This window comes from Neovison vison, chromosome 9 (assembly GCF_020171115.1).
Source record: "Neovison vison isolate M4711 chromosome 9, ASM_NN_V1, whole genome shotgun sequence".
Taxonomy (NCBI): domain Eukaryota; kingdom Metazoa; phylum Chordata; class Mammalia; order Carnivora; family Mustelidae; genus Neogale; species Neogale vison.
In genome coordinates, this window is record NC_058099.1 from 5,516,504 (window position 1) to 5,535,205 (window position 18,702).

General features: G+C 58.5%; 1 protein-coding gene across 1 annotated transcript in view; it reads right to left on the minus strand.

The window, feature by feature from the left end:
- The window catches only part of ASS1 (argininosuccinate synthase 1), a 52,035-nt gene that overhangs the window by 12,435 nt on the left and 20,898 nt on the right, over positions 1-18,702 (minus strand). The window contains exons 8-12 of the mRNA XM_044264680.1: positions 15,467-15,537; positions 14,912-14,942; positions 9,574-9,664; positions 6,658-6,742; positions 5,952-6,016 (exon numbers count right to left, since the gene is read on the minus strand). Coding sequence (XP_044120615.1) covers positions 5,952-6,016; positions 6,658-6,742; positions 9,574-9,664; positions 14,912-14,942; positions 15,467-15,537 — 343 coding nt within the window. The remainder of the gene's footprint in view (positions 1-5,951; positions 6,017-6,657; positions 6,743-9,573; positions 9,665-14,911; positions 14,943-15,466; positions 15,538-18,702) is intronic.

Genomic DNA, 18,702 nt, shown 5'->3' on the forward strand with positions numbered 1-18,702 from the left:
GCCTCCAGATCCACCAAGATGCAGACATCTCCACCAAGATGTCCTTAAAATGCCAGTCTGGCCCCAACATCGATTTTACAGATAGACAGACTGAACTCCTGGGAGAGAAGTGACTTGCTCAAGGTCGGTGGGAGAAGCATCTGGCTGTCCCTTCCCGGCTCCAGGTTGCCCCTCAGATCCTTTGGCCAAGCGATCCTATGCTCCCTGGGTCATGGACGGGAATGCAAATCTGGGGAACCAAGGAGGACCAGCTTGGGCTCCCACCCTAGCTCTGAAGTGTTCCCGAGCAGGAAAGAGCCTCTCTAGGGGCTTATCCGCAAACCCCTGACAGCCTGGTCTCGGGGAGGGAGGGACACACGTGTTAAAGCCCCCCCTGCAGACCAGGCACTGCTAGAATTAGGACACGCCACAGAAGAGCCTGTTCCGTTTCATTAGCGTGGCTCTTGGGCCAATCTGCTGTCCTGATCCCGTTGTGACCTTGCGGGGGCAAACGGCCTCCCCAGCAGGAAAAACACCAGTGTACTAAGTTCACGCACCGGCCCCAAGCCCAGAGTCCTGGCTCAACCTCCTTGTCACTCTTGCAAACACAGTTCACAGGGGCTCTGTCATCTGTTTCCACCAAGCGCCTGGGAGCCCCAACCCAGAAAGGCTGTTGGAGGCAGAGGTGGAGGGGAGACTGAGAAGAGCCAAGAGCGTGAAAACAGGGAGTCACGGGAAACCTGCAAAAACTCAGCCCAGAAGTCAAGGCTCCTCCTGGGAGGGAACAGGAAGGAGCCACAAGCAAGTGGCTCCCGCTGGCCCCGGGCCACGGGGAAAGGCGCAATGGTTCAGCCACCTGTTTACAAAGACGTTTGTAGAACATTTAGAAATGTCTGCCTTCAGCATGGCAGACACGACCGACCACCACGTTAAAGGGCAAGTTTCCAATTCTCCTAGAAGTTTCATCACCGGAAGTACGGTAACTCCCCACGAGCCACCTAAAGCGAGACACACGGACAGAAGCTTACTGGTCTTTCTTCCCAGCACATATTAAGAGCTATTTATTGAATCAGAGACAGGCCGTCTAATGATTTAGTTTTGCTACGTCTCGGAAAAACCCAGAAACTCTCAAAGGCTGTCTGTATATTGGCACAGACAGTCTCAACAGTGCCAGTGCTTTCAGCTCCCAGGGAATCGGACTCCTTGCTTTCCTGTCTTCAGCTGGGGCAGGCCTGGGACACAGTCCCAGCTGTATTTGCAGGGCTGAGGCTGGGGACCAGAAGGCTCAGAAAACCGACACCTTCACGTTGTTCCCAGCTCAGGTTTGCTGTATGACCTTGGCCCAATTCAGGCACCTTCTGAGCCCCAAGCAAACTGCTCTTCCTTCTCTCTTCCACTGAGACCTGCCCAGAAGGTAGGTCCCCGGACACACTGTCCCCCTGATGTGGCGGGCACGCTGATGGTTTTGTTTCTAGGAGACCGGGGCCGACTCCACAGCATCACCTCCCAGCATCCCAGAGAAGGGACGACAATGGTTGTGTGCAGGGTGCTGGGAGGTCCTCTATACTTTCCAGCCAGCAAGAGCCAGGACCTGCCCAAGGGCCACCTGCTGCTGGCCCACGAGAGCCGAACCCCAGGAAAGGAGCAGTGTCTCCGGTGGGCAGAGCTGCACACTCCTGCAGACTCATGGCCATCGACCCTCCTAGATAATGGCAGGAAGCGTTGGGGGCCAGAAAAAAAGCCACAGCCCTCAAATGCACTGCATAATTAATACTCCTTTTCTTAGGTGTTAAAGTTAATTGTGACTGATCAAAAAGCTGTTTTCAGGCTGCTGCTGTTGTGTGTGTGTGTGTGTGTGTGTGTGTGTACGTGTGCAAGCACTTGAAAGATCCCCCCGCTCCTCTCCGCAGGGGTAGGGGGCTACCGATGATTTCTGTGTACTCCTTCTGGGAAAAAATGACTTAAAAAAAACCAGTGACAGAAACCTGATGCTAAAAGACTATGGATTTGGGGCTTTTGACAGTCGGCATACAAACCACTGCGCAAAAAGGAGGAGGAGATGACAGGTGAGTCTCGCTGTCGCGGTGGAAGAGACAACAGACATCTTCGCGGTGACACGCACAGCGGCTCCAAGTGTCTATTTTCATCTCCCCGTGTTTACAGGAAAAAGACAGAGGTGTCAGCGGTTCTCTGTGGAGCAGCTTCAATCACACCATAATTACTGCCAAGGGGGGGGATGGGAAAAGGGCAAGGAGCTGGGGGGGTGGGGGGGGTGCAGAGAGTGGACCAAGGAGGAAGAGGTGGGGACCAAAACACTGCTGCAGCTTAAATCTGTCTCCTCTGTTCCTGAGGCTGCCGGGTTAACCGGATGGCACAACCTGGCAGAACGGGATGGGATCCGCCAATCCACTGGGGTCTGGGGTCGAGGTGGGGTGGGGTGTGGGTTAGGGCACCCAGACCAGAGGCTCTGGTCCTTTGGGAAAGCAGTATCTAGAGGAAGAGATGTGGAAAGGTCTGGGGAGGGGCGGTTGGCTGGAGCCCAAGGGCTTCCCCTCTTGGGTACCAGGGCCTCGGATGGAGGCGGTTGCCATAGTGATGGGGAGGCAAGTCATGGTGGGTCTCTAGCCATCCTCTATGCTCCCGGTGCCCTGCAGGCCCCAGTCTGGGGATCTGGGTGGGCCTCTGAGGGTACGGACAGCTTTGTTTCATAGCTCTCCCTCTACTCCCCATCTGGAACGTTCCATCTGAGCAGAGCCTCTGGGAGGCCTGGACAGGTGGGCAGGCAGGTGGGTAAGTGGGTGGGCAACCCTTGCTTCTTCCTAGCCAGAAAGTGGAAGAGTCAGGAGGAAGTGAGGTAGGAGGGGAGAGTGGGAGATAGATGGGAAGGGTGGAGGAGAGAGGGACGGGGAGAGAAGAGGAGAAGTAGGCAAAGAGGAGGAGGGGAGGGAGTCCCTAGAGGGAAGAGGGAGCGGCAGGCAGAGGTGAGACCGGCAGGGGCAGGACTGGGGGCTAAGGAGAGAGCCAAGCAGGCTAAAGGAGGGAGAAGGTGAGCGGAAGGACAGGAGCTGGCTCCTTCCCCACTTCCCTCCTGCCTGCCCTGCCCCCCCTTCTCCTCCCCACTGATTTCATTTACTTCACTTAATTAGCCCCCCTCCGGAGTTAAAAAGATAATGTGGTAATGACCATGCGAACAGCCACAATACAGCAAGAGCGACTCCATCTGCAGCTGCCCCAGCCCCCTGGCCCTCTGACCCCGTGACCACCCCAGACTCGGGGCACTAACACTGCCCAACTCCCCACCCACCTCCCCCCTGCACCCCCCCCTCAAAAAAATACAAGCCATTTAACGAGTTTCAATTACGAGCTTTGTAAGATCAATACAAAGGCCATCTCCCCCTCGTATACGGAGGTACGGACACCAGCATCTTCCTGGTCTGCCCTCAACATCATTGACAATTAACAGCTTCTCCCACTACCGTAGACTTAATAAAAATTGTGGGACGTGGACACCCCCAACACCCTCATTTACTGCGCCTGCTCAAGCTTCCTCATGATGAATTACTCAGAGCGGAGACATGAAAACAGGACATCACCCTAAACTCATGAAGCAACCCTCCTCTCTTACCCCTCTAACCCAAATAACAAAACAGGCCAGTTACAACTTCCGGGGGAAGATCACCTGGTGTCACCTCACCTTTGATAAGTTGGAGCCACAGAGAGGGCAAGTAACATGCTAAGGTCACACAGCAAGCTCCTAGGAGTCCGAATCCTGTTTTCCCCAAGGACTGTACAACCCTCAGGCTAAATTCCCTGCAAGTAGGGACAGCCCGCCCACAGGTACACATAGAGTACCTGGGCACTGCAAAGGCCGTGCTCCAGGAACCTTTCCCTTGGTGGGGTTTTGGGGGGTGGTTAGAAGTCAAGGGAGTCAGAGCTGACTGCCAGACTCAAGGCTCTGAACTTCAGGGGTGACGACGCCGCCCAGCTCTGGGGAAAAGGTAGTAGTCTACCATTCAGAGCACTCTGTATTTGATCCATACAACAACCCATTTCACAGATGAAGAAACTGAGGCTCTAGGAGGCTAAGTTTCTTTTGCGGTGGTGCTGGGGCCAAGATGGGGACTCACGTCTGCCACCAGAGCCCAGACCCTCTGCATGTGCCTCCCTTAGGCTCCAGGGGCTCAGTCCCCTTCAGCCCTTATAAACCACCTCAGGGGACCCCCCACCTTCTCTCCCAATCTTCCAGAATGTTCCTGATCCATTCTCTCCTTTCCACATCTACCAGACTCCTCTCCTGCCACCACCTCCAGGAAGCCTTCGCGGCACAGCCTAGCTCAGGCCTTCATCACCACCCCTTCAGTTCAAGTTTACCCGACTGTCCCTACCCAGCAGGATGGCATTTCACGGAGTGACCTTGGGCCCATCCTTACCCGGCAAGGCAATTCATTTTCACAAGTGCAATCCTGGTCCATTGGTATAACTACCCGTACCGCTGGGACACAGCCACAGTCAGTCAGTGATGGTGCGGGGACAGGCATGATGGCAGGTGCCATCGAGGACACCTCTGAGCTCCCAGAGGGCATAGGCTGCCTCTGACCCTTCTGCCTGCCCCTGGGGCCACTGCTGTTTATGGGGCATCTCCCCTGCACTGGACGCCACGATCAAACATGGGCTGGAACCGAGATCTACCCCACCCCAGAGTTCTAGCTCTTAGCCTCCACTCTGTGCCTGGGTGGGTCAGGGCATCAGCCCTGGCCTTGGTTTCCCCTCCTGTAAAATGATGGCGCTGGTCTGTGGCTCCCCAAGGTTCCTCTCTGGTGTGCCTTGTATGATTTACACTGTGTCGTCTCCCAAGGGCAGACTGAGACAAAGGGACCTTTAATCAGATATTAATACAGGTAGGAGGCAAAGGTTTACTGAGGACAGAAGGGAGCAGCTGATTAATTACATTGTTCTGACAAGGCCTTGCCCGAGAGTTTCAATTAGGTTGCTTCTCCCAGACAGTAGCTGTGTTGAGGAGGGAAAAAACCCAACTCACAGGAAAGAGGCAAAGTGGCCGCTTCACTTCCCCCCTCCCCACACCTTTCACGATAAATCCAAACAGGTCAGAGTCAGAAGGATCTGACCCCCATGCCCAGGGCCACCACATCACACTTGGGGAAATGGGGCCCAGAGGTGACAAGTCAGAGGTCAGCGTCGTGCAGGGCAGGGCGAGCTTTCGTGAGGACCCCCACTTCCTGTCTGCCGGACCAGCACCCTGTTCTAAGGGTGCCATTGGCTCTCTGGATAGGAGATCCCCTCATATGGGGAAACTGAGTCTGGGAGGGGAGGGTGTGGTCTGATGACCTGGCAAGGGACCGACAGAAACCCATGGGCTCTGGTTAATAAGAGAGCATAGAGGCACCTGCTTGGTTGGCACCAGAGTTCTCTTCACTCCCGGTCCATCCGGGAGGCGGTGACAGTCCTGGCAGGGGCTCCACACAGAGGCCAAGCCCCACCCAGCCTGTGCCCTGCCTGGGACGGGCCCTGGCCGGCTCCCACCACCAGCGCAGCCCACAGCACCCACCCCTGGCGGGACTCCTGCCCTGCCGGGCTTGTCACCGCCTCAGGGCAGCCTTAATGACCGTGAAATTGGCCCTGCAGGGTCAGCCTCCAAACCTGGCCGACGCACCCAGGACACAGGAGAGCCCGGCCTCCGGGCCGGTCCCTGGCCTCCCCTCTCCTCCAAGCCCCTCCTGAACCCCCAGGTTCCTCCTCACATGCTCAGGACAGCGCTTCTCATCGTGCCCTTGAGAGTCAGTGGCGAAGGGCCCACTATCTTCACCTCCCAGGGGAGAAACTGCGTCTGGTGGGGGAAGGAGTGAGCCCAGAGTCACCCCCATAGCAACACCCAAATGGGGGGGGGGATTCTGAAGGGCCTCTGGGGTCTCCGGGAGCTGAGACACGCCCCCAAGGGCGGTGAGCAGACTCACCTCGGGACTTCATCCCAATGAAGCGGTTCTCCACGATGTCAATGCGGCCCACGCCGTGCTTGCCCCTGGGGGGAGAACGGGTCCCTGAGAACCATGGGCTGTCACGGCTGCTGCGAGGACTTGGGTCAGATGCCACCCACCTGGCTGGGCTCTCGGGGGCAGGACGCTGGAGCCCCGCTCAGGGCGTCAGGCACCATCCCGGGGCCAAAGACGCAAAAAAGCCAGGTCACCCACTTCAACGGCTCACTGGGCAGGTGGGGAAACTGAGACCCAGCGAGGGAGAGGACTGCCTGTGTCACACAATGGGTTGGCTCTCCTCTACGGCCTTGCGTGGCACCAGCCCTAACCACTGCTCTCTCCTGCTGTCTGGGTTCTCAGGTCTGGCAGGAAGCTCAGAAGCTCTAGTTGGACCATCCCTAGGGGTGGCAGACCCTGTGGCGGGGGGGGGGGGGGGGGGGGGGGGGGGGGGGGGCGGCAGGGGGGTTATTAACCTTCCAAGGCTGAAGGCCACCAGAGGCTCCCATCAAACCGGGAGACCCCATGCCTGTGGGCTACACCGAGGCCGCTTGGCCTTCTCAGTCCCTGAGCTTCAGGCCGTGAGCATCAGGCATAATGCCCCCCCCCACCCGCCACCCAGTGCCAGCGCTAGCCACGGGGTGGGGGGCGGTTAGCTTCCAGGAAGGCCTGGCCGGCCGTGGGCACTCACGCGACTTCATTCAGGTACATGAAGAGCTCCAGGGATGTGCGGTGGGTGGTGCCGTCCTTGACGTTGGTCACCTTCACGGGGACCCCTAGGGCGGGAGGAGAGGGCAGTGGGCCAGCGGGCAGGGGCTCGCTGCCTGCCACCCCGCCCTCTCCCTCCGCCCGCAACGCCTTAAATGGATCTGACAGATATGGACTCCAAATGACTCCTTGAAAAGCCCTGTGCAGGTTGGGGCCTGCTGGAGGGAGAGAAGGGGCGAGAACGCCCCCCCAGAATGAAAGGGAAAATGCAATAAAAACGTGCCCCCCCACCCTTCCCATTCTCTCCGTCCCTTTTGCATTTAGGGGCTGTGAAATTGGAACCAGCCCTGAACTAATTGAATTTCACGCTCCACCATTGTCTTCCGCCGGGCACCTTCTGTCCCACCAGCTACCCAGGCCTCCTGGCCGAGGTGCCGCGGAGCTCCAGCTCGTGCGCGCGCCCCCGCTTGCACAGGCGCGCACGCCCTCGCGGCCCCTGCCACGCCGTCGGGGGGACCCCAGCGCCCCCCCCCAACCAGCTCCCGACCCCGCACCTCAGACCAGCCCCAGCCGGCTGATGGCTGGGGTGCAGCGGTGCCCGCTAGGGCAGCCGAGGGGTCGGAGGCAGCGGTGAATTCTGAGAAGTCGGGTCTGGGGTGGCAGGAGGGCAGGAGGGAGGCGGCTGCCGCTCGCGGAGGGGAGAGCAGGGCTGAGTCAAGGGGGGTGGCAGGGAGGGGGGCAGTGGGTGGGTTCAGGGTTGACTTTGAATAGCAAGGGGCACTTTCTTGAGCGGTGTGAAATGAGCAATAAATGTATTAGGGGGCTAACAAGAGAGCTGTAACAGTGACAAAGGAAAGCTGTTCAAAGTTGGCGGATAATCCTCCACCCATCTGCCCAGCTCATTACCATGTACCAGCAACCGGGTGCCAATCAGGCCTCAATAGCGGCTTTCGAGTCTTTATTAAGCCAGGCGCCGCTTGGAGGGGCTTCCCTCAAGGCGTGTCACCTCGCCATTCTTCACCCCCATTTCCAGGGGTTTTATAACTTGGTTGTAAATTGCTATTAAATGTAAGTCTGCCCAATAATGAACCTTAAGCCCCTCTCGCCACTGCCCGCCTCTCCCCTCTCCCTTTCTCTCCCTCCCGGTCCTATTATGGCCTTCGCAGGGGCCGTGGATGGGGCCTGCCCCAGAGAGGAGCCGACATTGTTGGTGCTGCTGCCGGAGAAAGCCTCTTAGCCTTTAAAATAGTTAATAATTAGATTAAAACTTCAAATAAATTAACTAGTGGGTGAATGGGAGTAGTCGGGAACGGCTCCTCCTGTCTATTTTTTTTTTTTTTTCCAGACGGTCCCCAAATCATTAAAATGGATCACGTTTCTTCTCCGGCTCAGCCCTTCGGGCTGCCCTATATCTGGAGGAAAGGCTGCCAGAGCCTTGTGTCCGAGACCCCCGCTGCCTCCTGCCCACCTCCCACCCTCACCCAGGCTCCCTGAGGGGACCCGTCGGAGGTGCCACCAGGGGCCATCCTGCTACCTTCTCCGAGATGATGCCCGGGGATGCCCCATGCCTGCGGACCCGGCCCAGGTCAGACAAAGTGGGCATTCGGGGCTCCAGCTCCAGTCAGGGGCCCCAGCCCATGGACCCTTGGGTCTGCAAGTGGTGTGAAATTCAACAGCTTGAACGGATGGGGGGAGCCATGGACATGCCCACTGGTTTGGCCCGTCTCTCGGGAAAGGCCAGAAATAGGCACGTTATTCAAACACGAACAGACTCCGCTCCCCGCTCCCTCCGCACACCGTACTCGACACCTGTGAGCATCATTTCTTTGGCCTATTTTAGAGGCAAGTGAGCCCAAGGCCCAGAGGGGCCTCATGGTCACAGCAGGATGAGTGAGGGCAGGGATCTGCACCCCCGCTTCCCATTCCCCATCCTCCGTCCCTGAGGTCCCTTGGGAGGGGACGAGTCCCCCTCCCTCTGCTCTGTTCTAGCCCAGGCAGTCGGCTTGTGGATGGGCTTGTGGATGGACTGTCCATCCTCCCTGTCCAGGCTTGGGATGACCTCACACCTCCTCCTGGGTCCTCTAGGTCCTGCCTAGCACCACCTCCTTCAGGAAGCCTCCCTGATTTCTCCAGCTGCCAGGATAAGTCCTCTCCTTGGGTGCCCTGAGCCCTCACTCTGAGCCTGGTCCTGCCCTTCTCATCACCAGGCACACCTTGCATTCCTCTCCGTCCTCCATGGCAAGAGGTGTGCCTGGTGCCAGGCTCAAGACTGGGCATTCAGGTCAGGCCAGCAAACACGTCTTGTTGATAGCAGCAGAGATAAGGAGATCAGGACACCCACCCATGGCCAAAGGGAGCAAAAACACTGGCAGTTTTTGAACTCGGGCTGGAGGGGTAGTTGTATGGTGTAGGTCTAGCTGAGGCTTTAGCTGGGGGTCAGAGGGGCCCCCGAGGCAGGCTCTCTAAGACCCACCATTTACTGAGCACCTCTCCTTGGTGCCAGGGCCCAGGACAGGACACATGCCTTACAGACCACATTCTATCCTGTGAAAATGCCAGGCGGCCGGTGTTTTTATCCCCGGTTTACAGAAGAGGACAGTGGGGCCCACGAAAGCTGAGTGACTGTCCAAAGTCCCAAAGCAACTGGCAAGTCACCGCTTAGGGACTGGAATCTCTCACTCCAGACCTGGTGTCCATGAGCCCACGTGATGGGCGGCTGAAGGTGCTTTCCTTTCAAGTCTGGAGGCTTCCACGGACCACGCCGTCCTGGGAAAGGGGTGGTTAGGAGTCCCTGAAGCCCCCGCCTGAGCTCTGACTTCCAGAAACACAGGAGGGATGCAGTGGGCTCGTGCCCAGGCTCCCAGCAGAGGGCAAAGAGTCCCGACAGGTGGGCACCTACCTTTCTTGAACTCGATCTCAAGGATGTCAGGGCTGTTGGGGGCTTTGGCGGGGTCCTGGGTCTTTGTGTAGAGGCCTGGAGGCGCTTGGTTCTGACAAAAGACAGAAAGAGGCTGGAGGATGGGGTGTCCGGAGCCGAGCCGTGCCCCGAGGTCCCTGCACACCCTGCACCCCACCTCCCACAGAGATCTGCACTCCTTCCCCAGAACCAGGGGTTGTGGCACCTGCCACTGACTGACACAGACCCGTGGGCCTCCCCGTCCCCAGCCCGAAGCCGGCCCCCACTTGCCAGGGGCCCTCCCAGCCCCCAGCCCGAAGCCGGCCCGCTTGCCAGGGGCCTGGGAAACAAAGGGCTCAAGAAATCAGACAATTTTTCCCCTCAACTTGATCTCATCTTTTTCTTCGACGCCCCCACAGCTGGAGGTAGAATAGCAGCGGAGGAACAAGTCAGGCAAGAAAAGTGTGAGTTTGGAGGAGCGAGACAGCCGTGGGCCTCCGGGGAGCGGGCGCTCGCTCTCCCAGGCGCGGGGAAATGGGGTTTATTCTGCACTGACCGCAAAGCTAATGACTACGCGTGACCCCAGCAGGTGCTCTGGCGAGCCGAGCCGTCCCCGGGGTCCTCGAGGTTAATACTCACAGGGAGAAAAGAGAAGAGCAAAGCAAAAACCCATTTGAAAACACATCAACCTTTATGTATATTTTTCCTTGGGCGTGTTGGAAAACGGGCCTCTCGTCTTGATGCAGCGTGTAGAGGGGGCCACTGGCTGCCTGGAGCTCTCCAAGTCCCTCCCGGCACCCAAAGCCCAAGGCCCAGGGGCCCCCCGAGCTGTGCTTGGACCCTGGCCACCAAGGAGGTTGGGGGGCACCTCTCGGCCTGACTGCTCTGTCTCTGCTGTAGGCACCTCGGGGCCCAGCTGTTCCCACCTGGGAAGCCCTGGGGTAGGCCATTCCTTAAATCTTTGCTTTCGAGAACCTGTGGACATTCGCTTGTTACTTTCCGTCCATCTGCGGCTTCCTTTGGGCTCACAGCAGCCCCGCTGGGTAAGAAGGTCAAGTGCTGTCACCTTATCTATAAGTGAAGAAATATAGGCCAAGGGGGGTCCCCCCGCTCCAAGAGTGCATTCAGTGCAGGCCATGACCCAGTACAGGGCAGGGAACCCCAAGGCCAGCCGCAAATATGTGCGGGATTTTAGAGTGGTCTAAAACATCCCCCAAGCCAGGAAGTCAAGGTCCCCAGTGGTGGGGCCTTGGCCAAATTGCTTTACTTCCTTGGGCCTGTTTTCCTCACCTGCAAATGGTGAAAGGATGCCTCCCCTTGACGGCCTTACTTACACCTTAAGCATATAGAGAGTTTTTATAGTTTTTACTGGACATGAACATTACTTAAGAAAACGCCAGGGAGGACCAGGTGCGAGCCAGAGTCTGCTCTGCAGGCGGGGATGGGAGCTGGAACGGACTCCGGGTAGGGCCTCCCAGAAGAGCCCCCGACCCCACCAGGAGGCAGGAGGCCTGGTGAGTAGAAGTGCCCTGGGTCCCTCACCTGTGGTCACTTCACTTGCTGGCTCTACGTCCAGGTGACCAGCCACCCTGGCTCCCGCACCCCTAGGCACATCTCGGTCCCAGGCAAGGGCGACGGCTGGGCCTTCTAGCTCTAACGTCTGAGCTCAGACAGTGGCCTGTGGTGGACCCGGCACCTCCCGGCTGCTGTGTGATGTGGGACCAGCTGCATCTCTTCATGTTTCTATTTGTCCAGTGGGAATAAGGACCCAGAACTGGCCCCAAAGACAGACCCAAAGAGGGAAAGGGTCCTTAGGGACCCTACACCCGAAGCCTCCATGGACCGGGTGGAAAACCAAGGCCAAGAAGTGGCTTGACCACACCATAGTGCCTGCCCCCAGTAGTGTGGAAGCCCCACTGTGTGGGGACTCTGGACTCCCTGTTCAGTGCTCTTTCCATCACCCCCTGCTGTTTCCCAGCCACTTTAGAAACCTAAGGGCTAAGAAACAGCACCAAGGGCTTTGGCCAGAGACAGCCAGCATCATTAATGATGGGGACAGGGTTCGGGTGGTTTCAGAGAGATGCCGAGCTCCCCCAGGCCCGGCTGGGTCCGCCAAGCACTGGATTCCTTGGGCACAGACAGGCCCGACGACCAACCACCCTTGGCCAAAAGGCAAAGTGAATCAGGGCTTGGGTCTCTGGGTGTCGAACGTGACTTCAAGCCCCTTTCCCTGCCTGCCCGGCGGGGGGTGGGGGGCACACTGCCAGCCCCCTGCCCAGGAGGAACTCAAAACAGGGTAGCGACAGGGTAGCGGCACGGCCAGCCCCCACACCTCCACCCACAGCTGCTTCCCGTCTCCACCTGCCCGCCTGACCTTCTCCCGCCACGCTTCTCCAGGAAGCCCCAAACGGAGGAGCGGGCCTGCCCTTGGAAGGAGAGAGGAGGTGGGCAGACCCGCGGGACGGGCGACACGCACTCCACGGTGCACGTCGGAGGCAGCTGGCGTGGCTTCCGACACCCTGACAGCGCCGATTAAATAAAATAACTAAATAGAAATAAAGTGACATTTGCTTTGCATTCCGAGGTGGCTGGGCGCCTGCCTTCTTTTTACTCTCCCTCCTAAAAGCCCAGTTCAAATGACAAATAGTTTGTTGCCGAGTATCAATACCCTCTATTTATCCAACCCAGCGGGAGGGCTCACTTCCAATGTCATCTGGGGGGGGTGTTGGGGGGAGGGAAGAGAGGGAAGAAAAAAAGAGAGAGAGAAAGTGGGGGTGGGGTGGGGGGGGGAGAGGACGAAAGAAAGCATGAAACAGGGCTGAGAAGGAGAAATTGGAAGCAAATGGCCCATGAACTAAACCATGATGTAGAGGCATGATCGATGCCGCAAATGGTTTATTCATCCGTCAGATATGGCGGCCCGGCAACTGAATGAACTCTTTCACTCGGTGCCGTATGAAGTTAAAGCAAGTAAATTTCTATCTTTCTTCGCATTAGCTGCCTCATTGCCCTTCAATCAGCCCTCACGGAGGCAGAAAATGGCTCCACCATCTGCCTTCAGACCCTCCCTTCGGCAGGTCTCGGGGCTTTTTTTGGAGAGGGGGAGGGGGCACCGGGTTCCCTTAAGCCCTGTCTCCCCATCTCCTCCCGAGGGGGCCAGGGCGGTGGGGCGGGGGTGCGCAGGAACTCTCCTTCTGGAGGGTAACACAGAGCCCCTAGTGACTGCCTCCTAACTCCAGAGATCCGGAGGACCATGTCCACCAGGCTGGGGGGTGGGGGGACCCCGGGATGCAAGGGAGGGTCCTGAGGCTTAGCCTGGGGGTGCTCCCTGACAAAGGAGGGCAGCCCAGGAAGCCAGAGCCTGGGTTCTTCAGCCTCACTCCGAGCTTCTCAGTGGGAATGAGGTTTCCCCTCTCTCACACCCAGCCCAGCCTTCCCTGCCCCAGGGGAGGGGTCCTGGGAGGATCTTGGCCCTTTTCTCCAGAAACAATCTGAGCCTGCCTGAGGAGGCAGAGAGGGACCCCTGGCTCTATCCAGAACTGAGGTGGAGGGATAGGCCAAGAGCTTTCTGTGCTGCAGAAGGGAGGGGCTGGGTTGTCCCACTGTGTGCAGGAGGAATCAGAGACTCAAGAGAGGCTGCGTAACTTGCCCAAGAGTGCACAGCAGTAAGTGGAAGCGTCGGGATGCAGACCTGGTTTCTTATCTCAGGGTGACTGATGCATCAACCTTGCCACCTTGATCACTCGATGGCAGAATCCTTGAACAGACTCTCTTTGGCACCAACTCATCCAACCACCGCCTTCCTGAGACAGGAGGCCGGAAGGGAAAAACCTGCCCAGGGTCACAGAGCCATCTGGACCCCCAGCCCTGGCCCCAGGGGCCATTTCCCCTCTGGCCGCGCCCTGCTCCCCCGTCCCCGTGAGAGTGCTACGGGATGTTGGGAGGGGGGTAGAGCGGACAGCCGGACAGCCGGCCTGTGCGGCCCGGCCCGTGTGCAGCTTGGCCTCTGCAGGGCTCAGCCTCGCCCGCCCCCCTCGGTGCTGACTGACTGGCTAATTAGGGGTGGCTGGCCTGAGTGTCGTGGGGTCAGCAGAGCATGAACTGGAAAAACCTGTGGCCAGCAGGCAGCAGCCCCATGGGGCCATCAGCCCCCAGGGGGCAAGGGTGCGGGCTCTCTTGAGTGACACGGTTGGGCAGAGTGGATCGTGGGGCGGCAGGGCGGGGGGGGGTGGCGGCGCGGCGTTGGGGGGCACCGCAGAGGCAGGAGGGCCGGCTCCTGAGAGATATGGGGTGAGTCACTTCTCTGGGCCTTGGTTTCTCGGTTTCCTCGCCCATAAGACGAGGGCGCGTACAGCCAGCAGCCAAGGAAAGTAAGCCAAGAAAATGCTATAAACCCAGGCCTCGTCCCAGAATCGGCTGCTGGTAGCTGTTTCACGGTCACTAACGCTGACCGGGCGGCTGGGTCCCTGCTGGAGCCAACCCAGGACCCCCGGGCCGGGCTCCAGCTCTCTCACTCTCCCCAACACCACGGGGGCGTCCTGCCCTCCAGCTGGCCTTCTTGGATCCCCCAGGCCCAGCTGCCCGAGCACACTTCTTCCCGAACGTCAGACAAGCAGCCCACCCCACCCCCAAACCAGCCGCCCTGGGTGTGGGGCTGAGCCAGGGACGGGAGAAACATTCCCTCAGGGACAAAGAGATTTTTCTCTTCCCAGGATGGATTTCGTCCTGCCGGACCCCCACCCCCACCCCATCTTCCATGGTGGCAGCGGGAGATACAAAGGGAAACCCCCCCAGGGACAGAAATCCTAAACTTCAAACAGGGCCGAGGCCCAGCCTGGCCAGTCTATGAGGTTGGGGACAGGGGATCAGGGCGGCCTGCCTGGGGCGGCTGCGGAACACAAACCCAGACAAATGGGTCCTGAGGCTCTAATCTGTGCCACCGGCCCCCCCCACCCCCCAACCCCAGTGCAGCAGGAGCAGCCTGAGAGCTGGTAGGCACAGGCTGGGGGCCCTCCCACAAGTGTCTCATCTGCCTAATTGCTTCTTTATTGTCTTACAATCACACACTCTCTCCATGCTGCCCTGAAATATTTCCTTCCCCTATTCATCCCAGTGGCAATTAGAAAGAGTATGGTGGGGGGGTGGGGGGGTCTCGAAACGCAGCAGCTTGGAGTAGGCAGGCGGAGGAGGGGCTGGGGGAAGGGTCGGCCCCAGGCCCACACCCGGCCCCCGTGAAATTTCAAATTAGGCTACCATCACATCAGACGGCATCGGCAGGGACTCGCTACCACCAAAGACGGGTAGCGCTGTTCACAGGAGACGGCGGGGGTGGGGGGCTTACCTTGGGGTTCTCCAGGATTCCAGCCTCATAACTGTAAGGGGGAAGAGGAAGACAGGGGATCAGGTGGGGAGGGGCAGGGAGACACCCTCCCCAACATAAGCTTGGTCTGCCCTTCTTTCTCTGGCAGAGCAACTGCAGCTAACCCCACCCGGAACATTTTGGGGCTCCCCCAGTTGGCTGTGGGCGCTGAGGTTGCAAGGAGCCTGGGGCTTCCCATGGGCAGGGGGCTTCATACATGCTGTTCTCTCTGCCTTAAACACACCCTCCCCCTCGTACTTTGGACAGTCAGTCCCTTCTCATCCTTGAAGTTTTCATCTCAAATATCACTTCCTTCGAGAAGCCCTCCCTGATACCTCAGCCAAGGGCAGGTGCCTATTATCTAGCCCCTGACACCAGCCCCCACCCCGCCCCAGCCCTGCAGGGACTGAGCAGCAGCAGCAGGGAGCACGGGGTGAGGGGCAGGAGGAGACCACTACCAAGGCTACAGGTGCTCTGGGGAGGCAGGTGCTCCCAGATGTGGGGCAGCGCAGCGCACAGGTGGGATGTCTCGCTTACCTGATGTGCATGAGGTTCTCGTCCATGCTCCATGGGTTCTTGGGGGTGACCGGGATGGGGATTCCGTGTTGCTGTGGGTGAGAAGTGAGACGGGGCCAGCGTGAGGCAGCTTGAAGGTGGCCTGAGAGCCATGCCCAGCTGCCTTGGTTTTCTTATGAGGCTGTGGACATTCCCCAAACTCTGGTCCTCGTGCAGTTGAGCCGGGCGCCCCTCCATCTCCTTCCCCTCCCCACACCCCTGGCTGCCTGGGGAATGAGCAAGGGCCCCATTACTGGACACGCCCGTGCAGAAACTACAAGGCTCTGTGTCTAAGATATCATGGAGTGGACACTGACCTTGGAGGTTCCTTCCAGAAGATTCTCTGAGTCTATACTTCATGGGCCCTGAAGCACTAGGGTGTGCCAGACAGTGTCCCAGAGGCTTCCCACTTGCTGACCCCACCCCTCTACGACCCCCATGAGCTGGGGGGTGGGAAGGGCCCAAACTTCCACCATAGATCTCAACCGAGGTGCGCGCCCGCACGGTACTCAGTATTGCCTGGGGAAAGGGCTCCTAGCTCCTGGCACCTGTTTACGGTACCCCCCTGGCACGTTCTGGAGCCACTCCTGTCCTCCTGCCTTGCACAATCACCACATGACTCTGCAACCCTTTAAGGAACATCCCAGCTACAGCCCCTACCGGCTCTAGCCTCCCCTAGTGGTTCCAATTACGCCTGGCTTCCCAAATGGTTCAATCCATTGTTCAAGGAGAAAACTCATCCCAACCTTGACCCTGGGTCTGAAGGGTGTTGGTGATCACTCTGAAGGCCCACCTCACTCAGCCTTTGGGATTAAAGACAAGGCTGACCTCTTAGCCCCCCTGTGCTGTCCCGGCTTAACACCTGGTTGGAATCCAACATGCACATTACATTCTGCTTTCCCCTCCCCTTTCTTATGGGGCACAAGGCAGCTAAGTGGCCCTGCCAGGCCTCTGTAAGGCAGTGAGACCAGACGCTTTGCTTCCCAAGCCCCTTTCAGCACCTTGCCCCACCCCCCAACCCAGGGTCCTAGAACCTGGCCAGCCCCGGTCCCTGTGGCCCCCACCAGCATCACCCTGTCTCTCCTGTCGGGGCCACACATGATCTGCCCTCAGTCCCGCCACAGGAGGCCTCCAGCATCCTCCAGGTTTCCTTCATCACCACCTTAAGATTTCAAAATAAATGAAGCTAAAACCCTCCAGATGCAGGGTTTCTTTCTTTCTTTTTTTTTTTTTAAGCTTTACCTGGGGAATTGCATTAAAAGATAGTCCAAGTCTATTCTGGGATTTGTGTACTCCTCAATTTAAGCCACATGCGCAAAGAGGGACACCTCATTTAGAGGCTGCTCAATATCGGGGGGGGGCACTCACCTCCCCCCCTCCCGAGTTGTGACCAAGACTTCGGGCAAGAGCTGGAACCCCAGGGCTGGGGGCCCAGAGAGCCAGCAGATGGGTTGCCCGCAGCCTTTGTTTTGGGGGGGGGGCTTGGAAACACTTTCGCCTTCCTTCCCACGGGGCCTCCACTGTCGTGGTGGGAGCAAGGAGGGGAGGCGGGGAGGAAGGCGCGAGGGACAGGTTGGGCAGCTGTCCTCCGCAGCAAGAGACACACACGCACGCCAGAAATAGTCCCTTGACCAGAGAGATTTTTGTCCCCGCCTGCACCACCCCCATCAAGAAACTCTGACTGCAGTTGAGGACAGAAAACAAAACCACCTTCCCACAAGTACACAGGCAACGGCCCTGCCTTCCAGCCCCCTCCCTCGTCTCGTCCGCTGGCCTTTTTAAAAGAAATTAATTACGGTGACGATGCTTACGACAGGATGATGGAGGCGGGGGAGAGTGGAGTGGATGTGTGTGTGGCTCTCCTACCGCACCTTCTGGCCTTGGCAACTTGCGGGTCTTGAAAGCAGGGGGTTTTCAAAGTGCCATTGATTTCTGTCTTGGCAGAATCAGCTGTCTGATTCTGCATTTCGGACAAAGCCCGCTTGCTGCTCAGTCATTCTGGTCATTTCCTGGGTGCAGAGACGCGGCCTCCCTGAGTGTGCCCAGGTTCCCCAGAGCTCAATGCGGTACCAGCTGCCCAGGGAGGCTCCGAGGCCCGGGACCCCCCCCACACACCCCGCCCCCACCCCGCCAGGGCCCCTCTCCTCACCATGCTTTCCTGCTCCAAGATTACGGGGGACGGAAGCTCCGTGAAGGGACTTCTCCCCCAAAATCTGGGAAGGCGGGCCCACAACACGCCTGAAATTCATCTTTGCTGGGACAACACCAGGAGTCGCTTTTGTTTGGGGCTTAACGGAAACGAAGGGCAAGGCACGGGTCACCCCGGCCCTCTCTTGAACCAGGAGTGCCGTCGTGAGAATGGAAACGGGGCGGGGGTTCCAATTCATTATTCTTAAAGATGAACTGAGGCTCCATATTCTGTCTCAAGGAGACGAAGGGGGGTGGGAAGCCTTACCCACCCCGGTTCTCTTAATAGCTCTGCGATTTGACAATTTGTTTGGCAACATATGGGCTTGCTCTTGTAAACTCCCCTCTTAATAATAAAACAACAGATGGTACAGGAGATCTTTCCTCCAAGCCCTCCAGGTCTTAATGGGATGCTGGCGGCCGGGGCCGGGCTGGGTCCCCGCCGCGTCCCCTGCCACGCGGCACCTTGGCTGCTGCAGGAGCTCACAGCCAGCCCCGGTGACTGCTATTTAAAACCCGAGCAATTTTCTGGTGTGTGCACCGAGTTGCTTTTCCCCGGTCTGATTGATTGAGGCTGTTTGTCAAGGGCTGCCATCGAGTCGCTAAAAAGAAAGGGACCCCGGGGAGCGGCTAAGGACCTTTGATGCAAAACTTCTAATATGTTTTATTGCAACTTGTACTTCAAAAGGGTTGGCTCGACAAAAGCCTTTGTCTGCCAAGGCCCCTCGGAGCGCCTACCTGTCCCCGGCAGAGAGCTGGGGACAATGAGCAGCCCCGTAATTGCCGGCCGGAGAGCACCTCCCTCACACCTCCCACAGGGGCGGCGGGAGAAGGGGAGGCAGACTGAGGACTCTCCATGGAGATGCCCAGCCCAGGCAGTGACCGCACCTCTGCGGGGGCCGCCCCTCCGGGAACAGGTGCCACTGAGCCGCAGTGGGCAGGGTCAGCAGGGGCAGAGATTCAGTAACCCCCCCCAACCCCCCACCCCCTCCTACCATCCCCCCAGAACGGGGATCGCCCCCCAGCCTGGT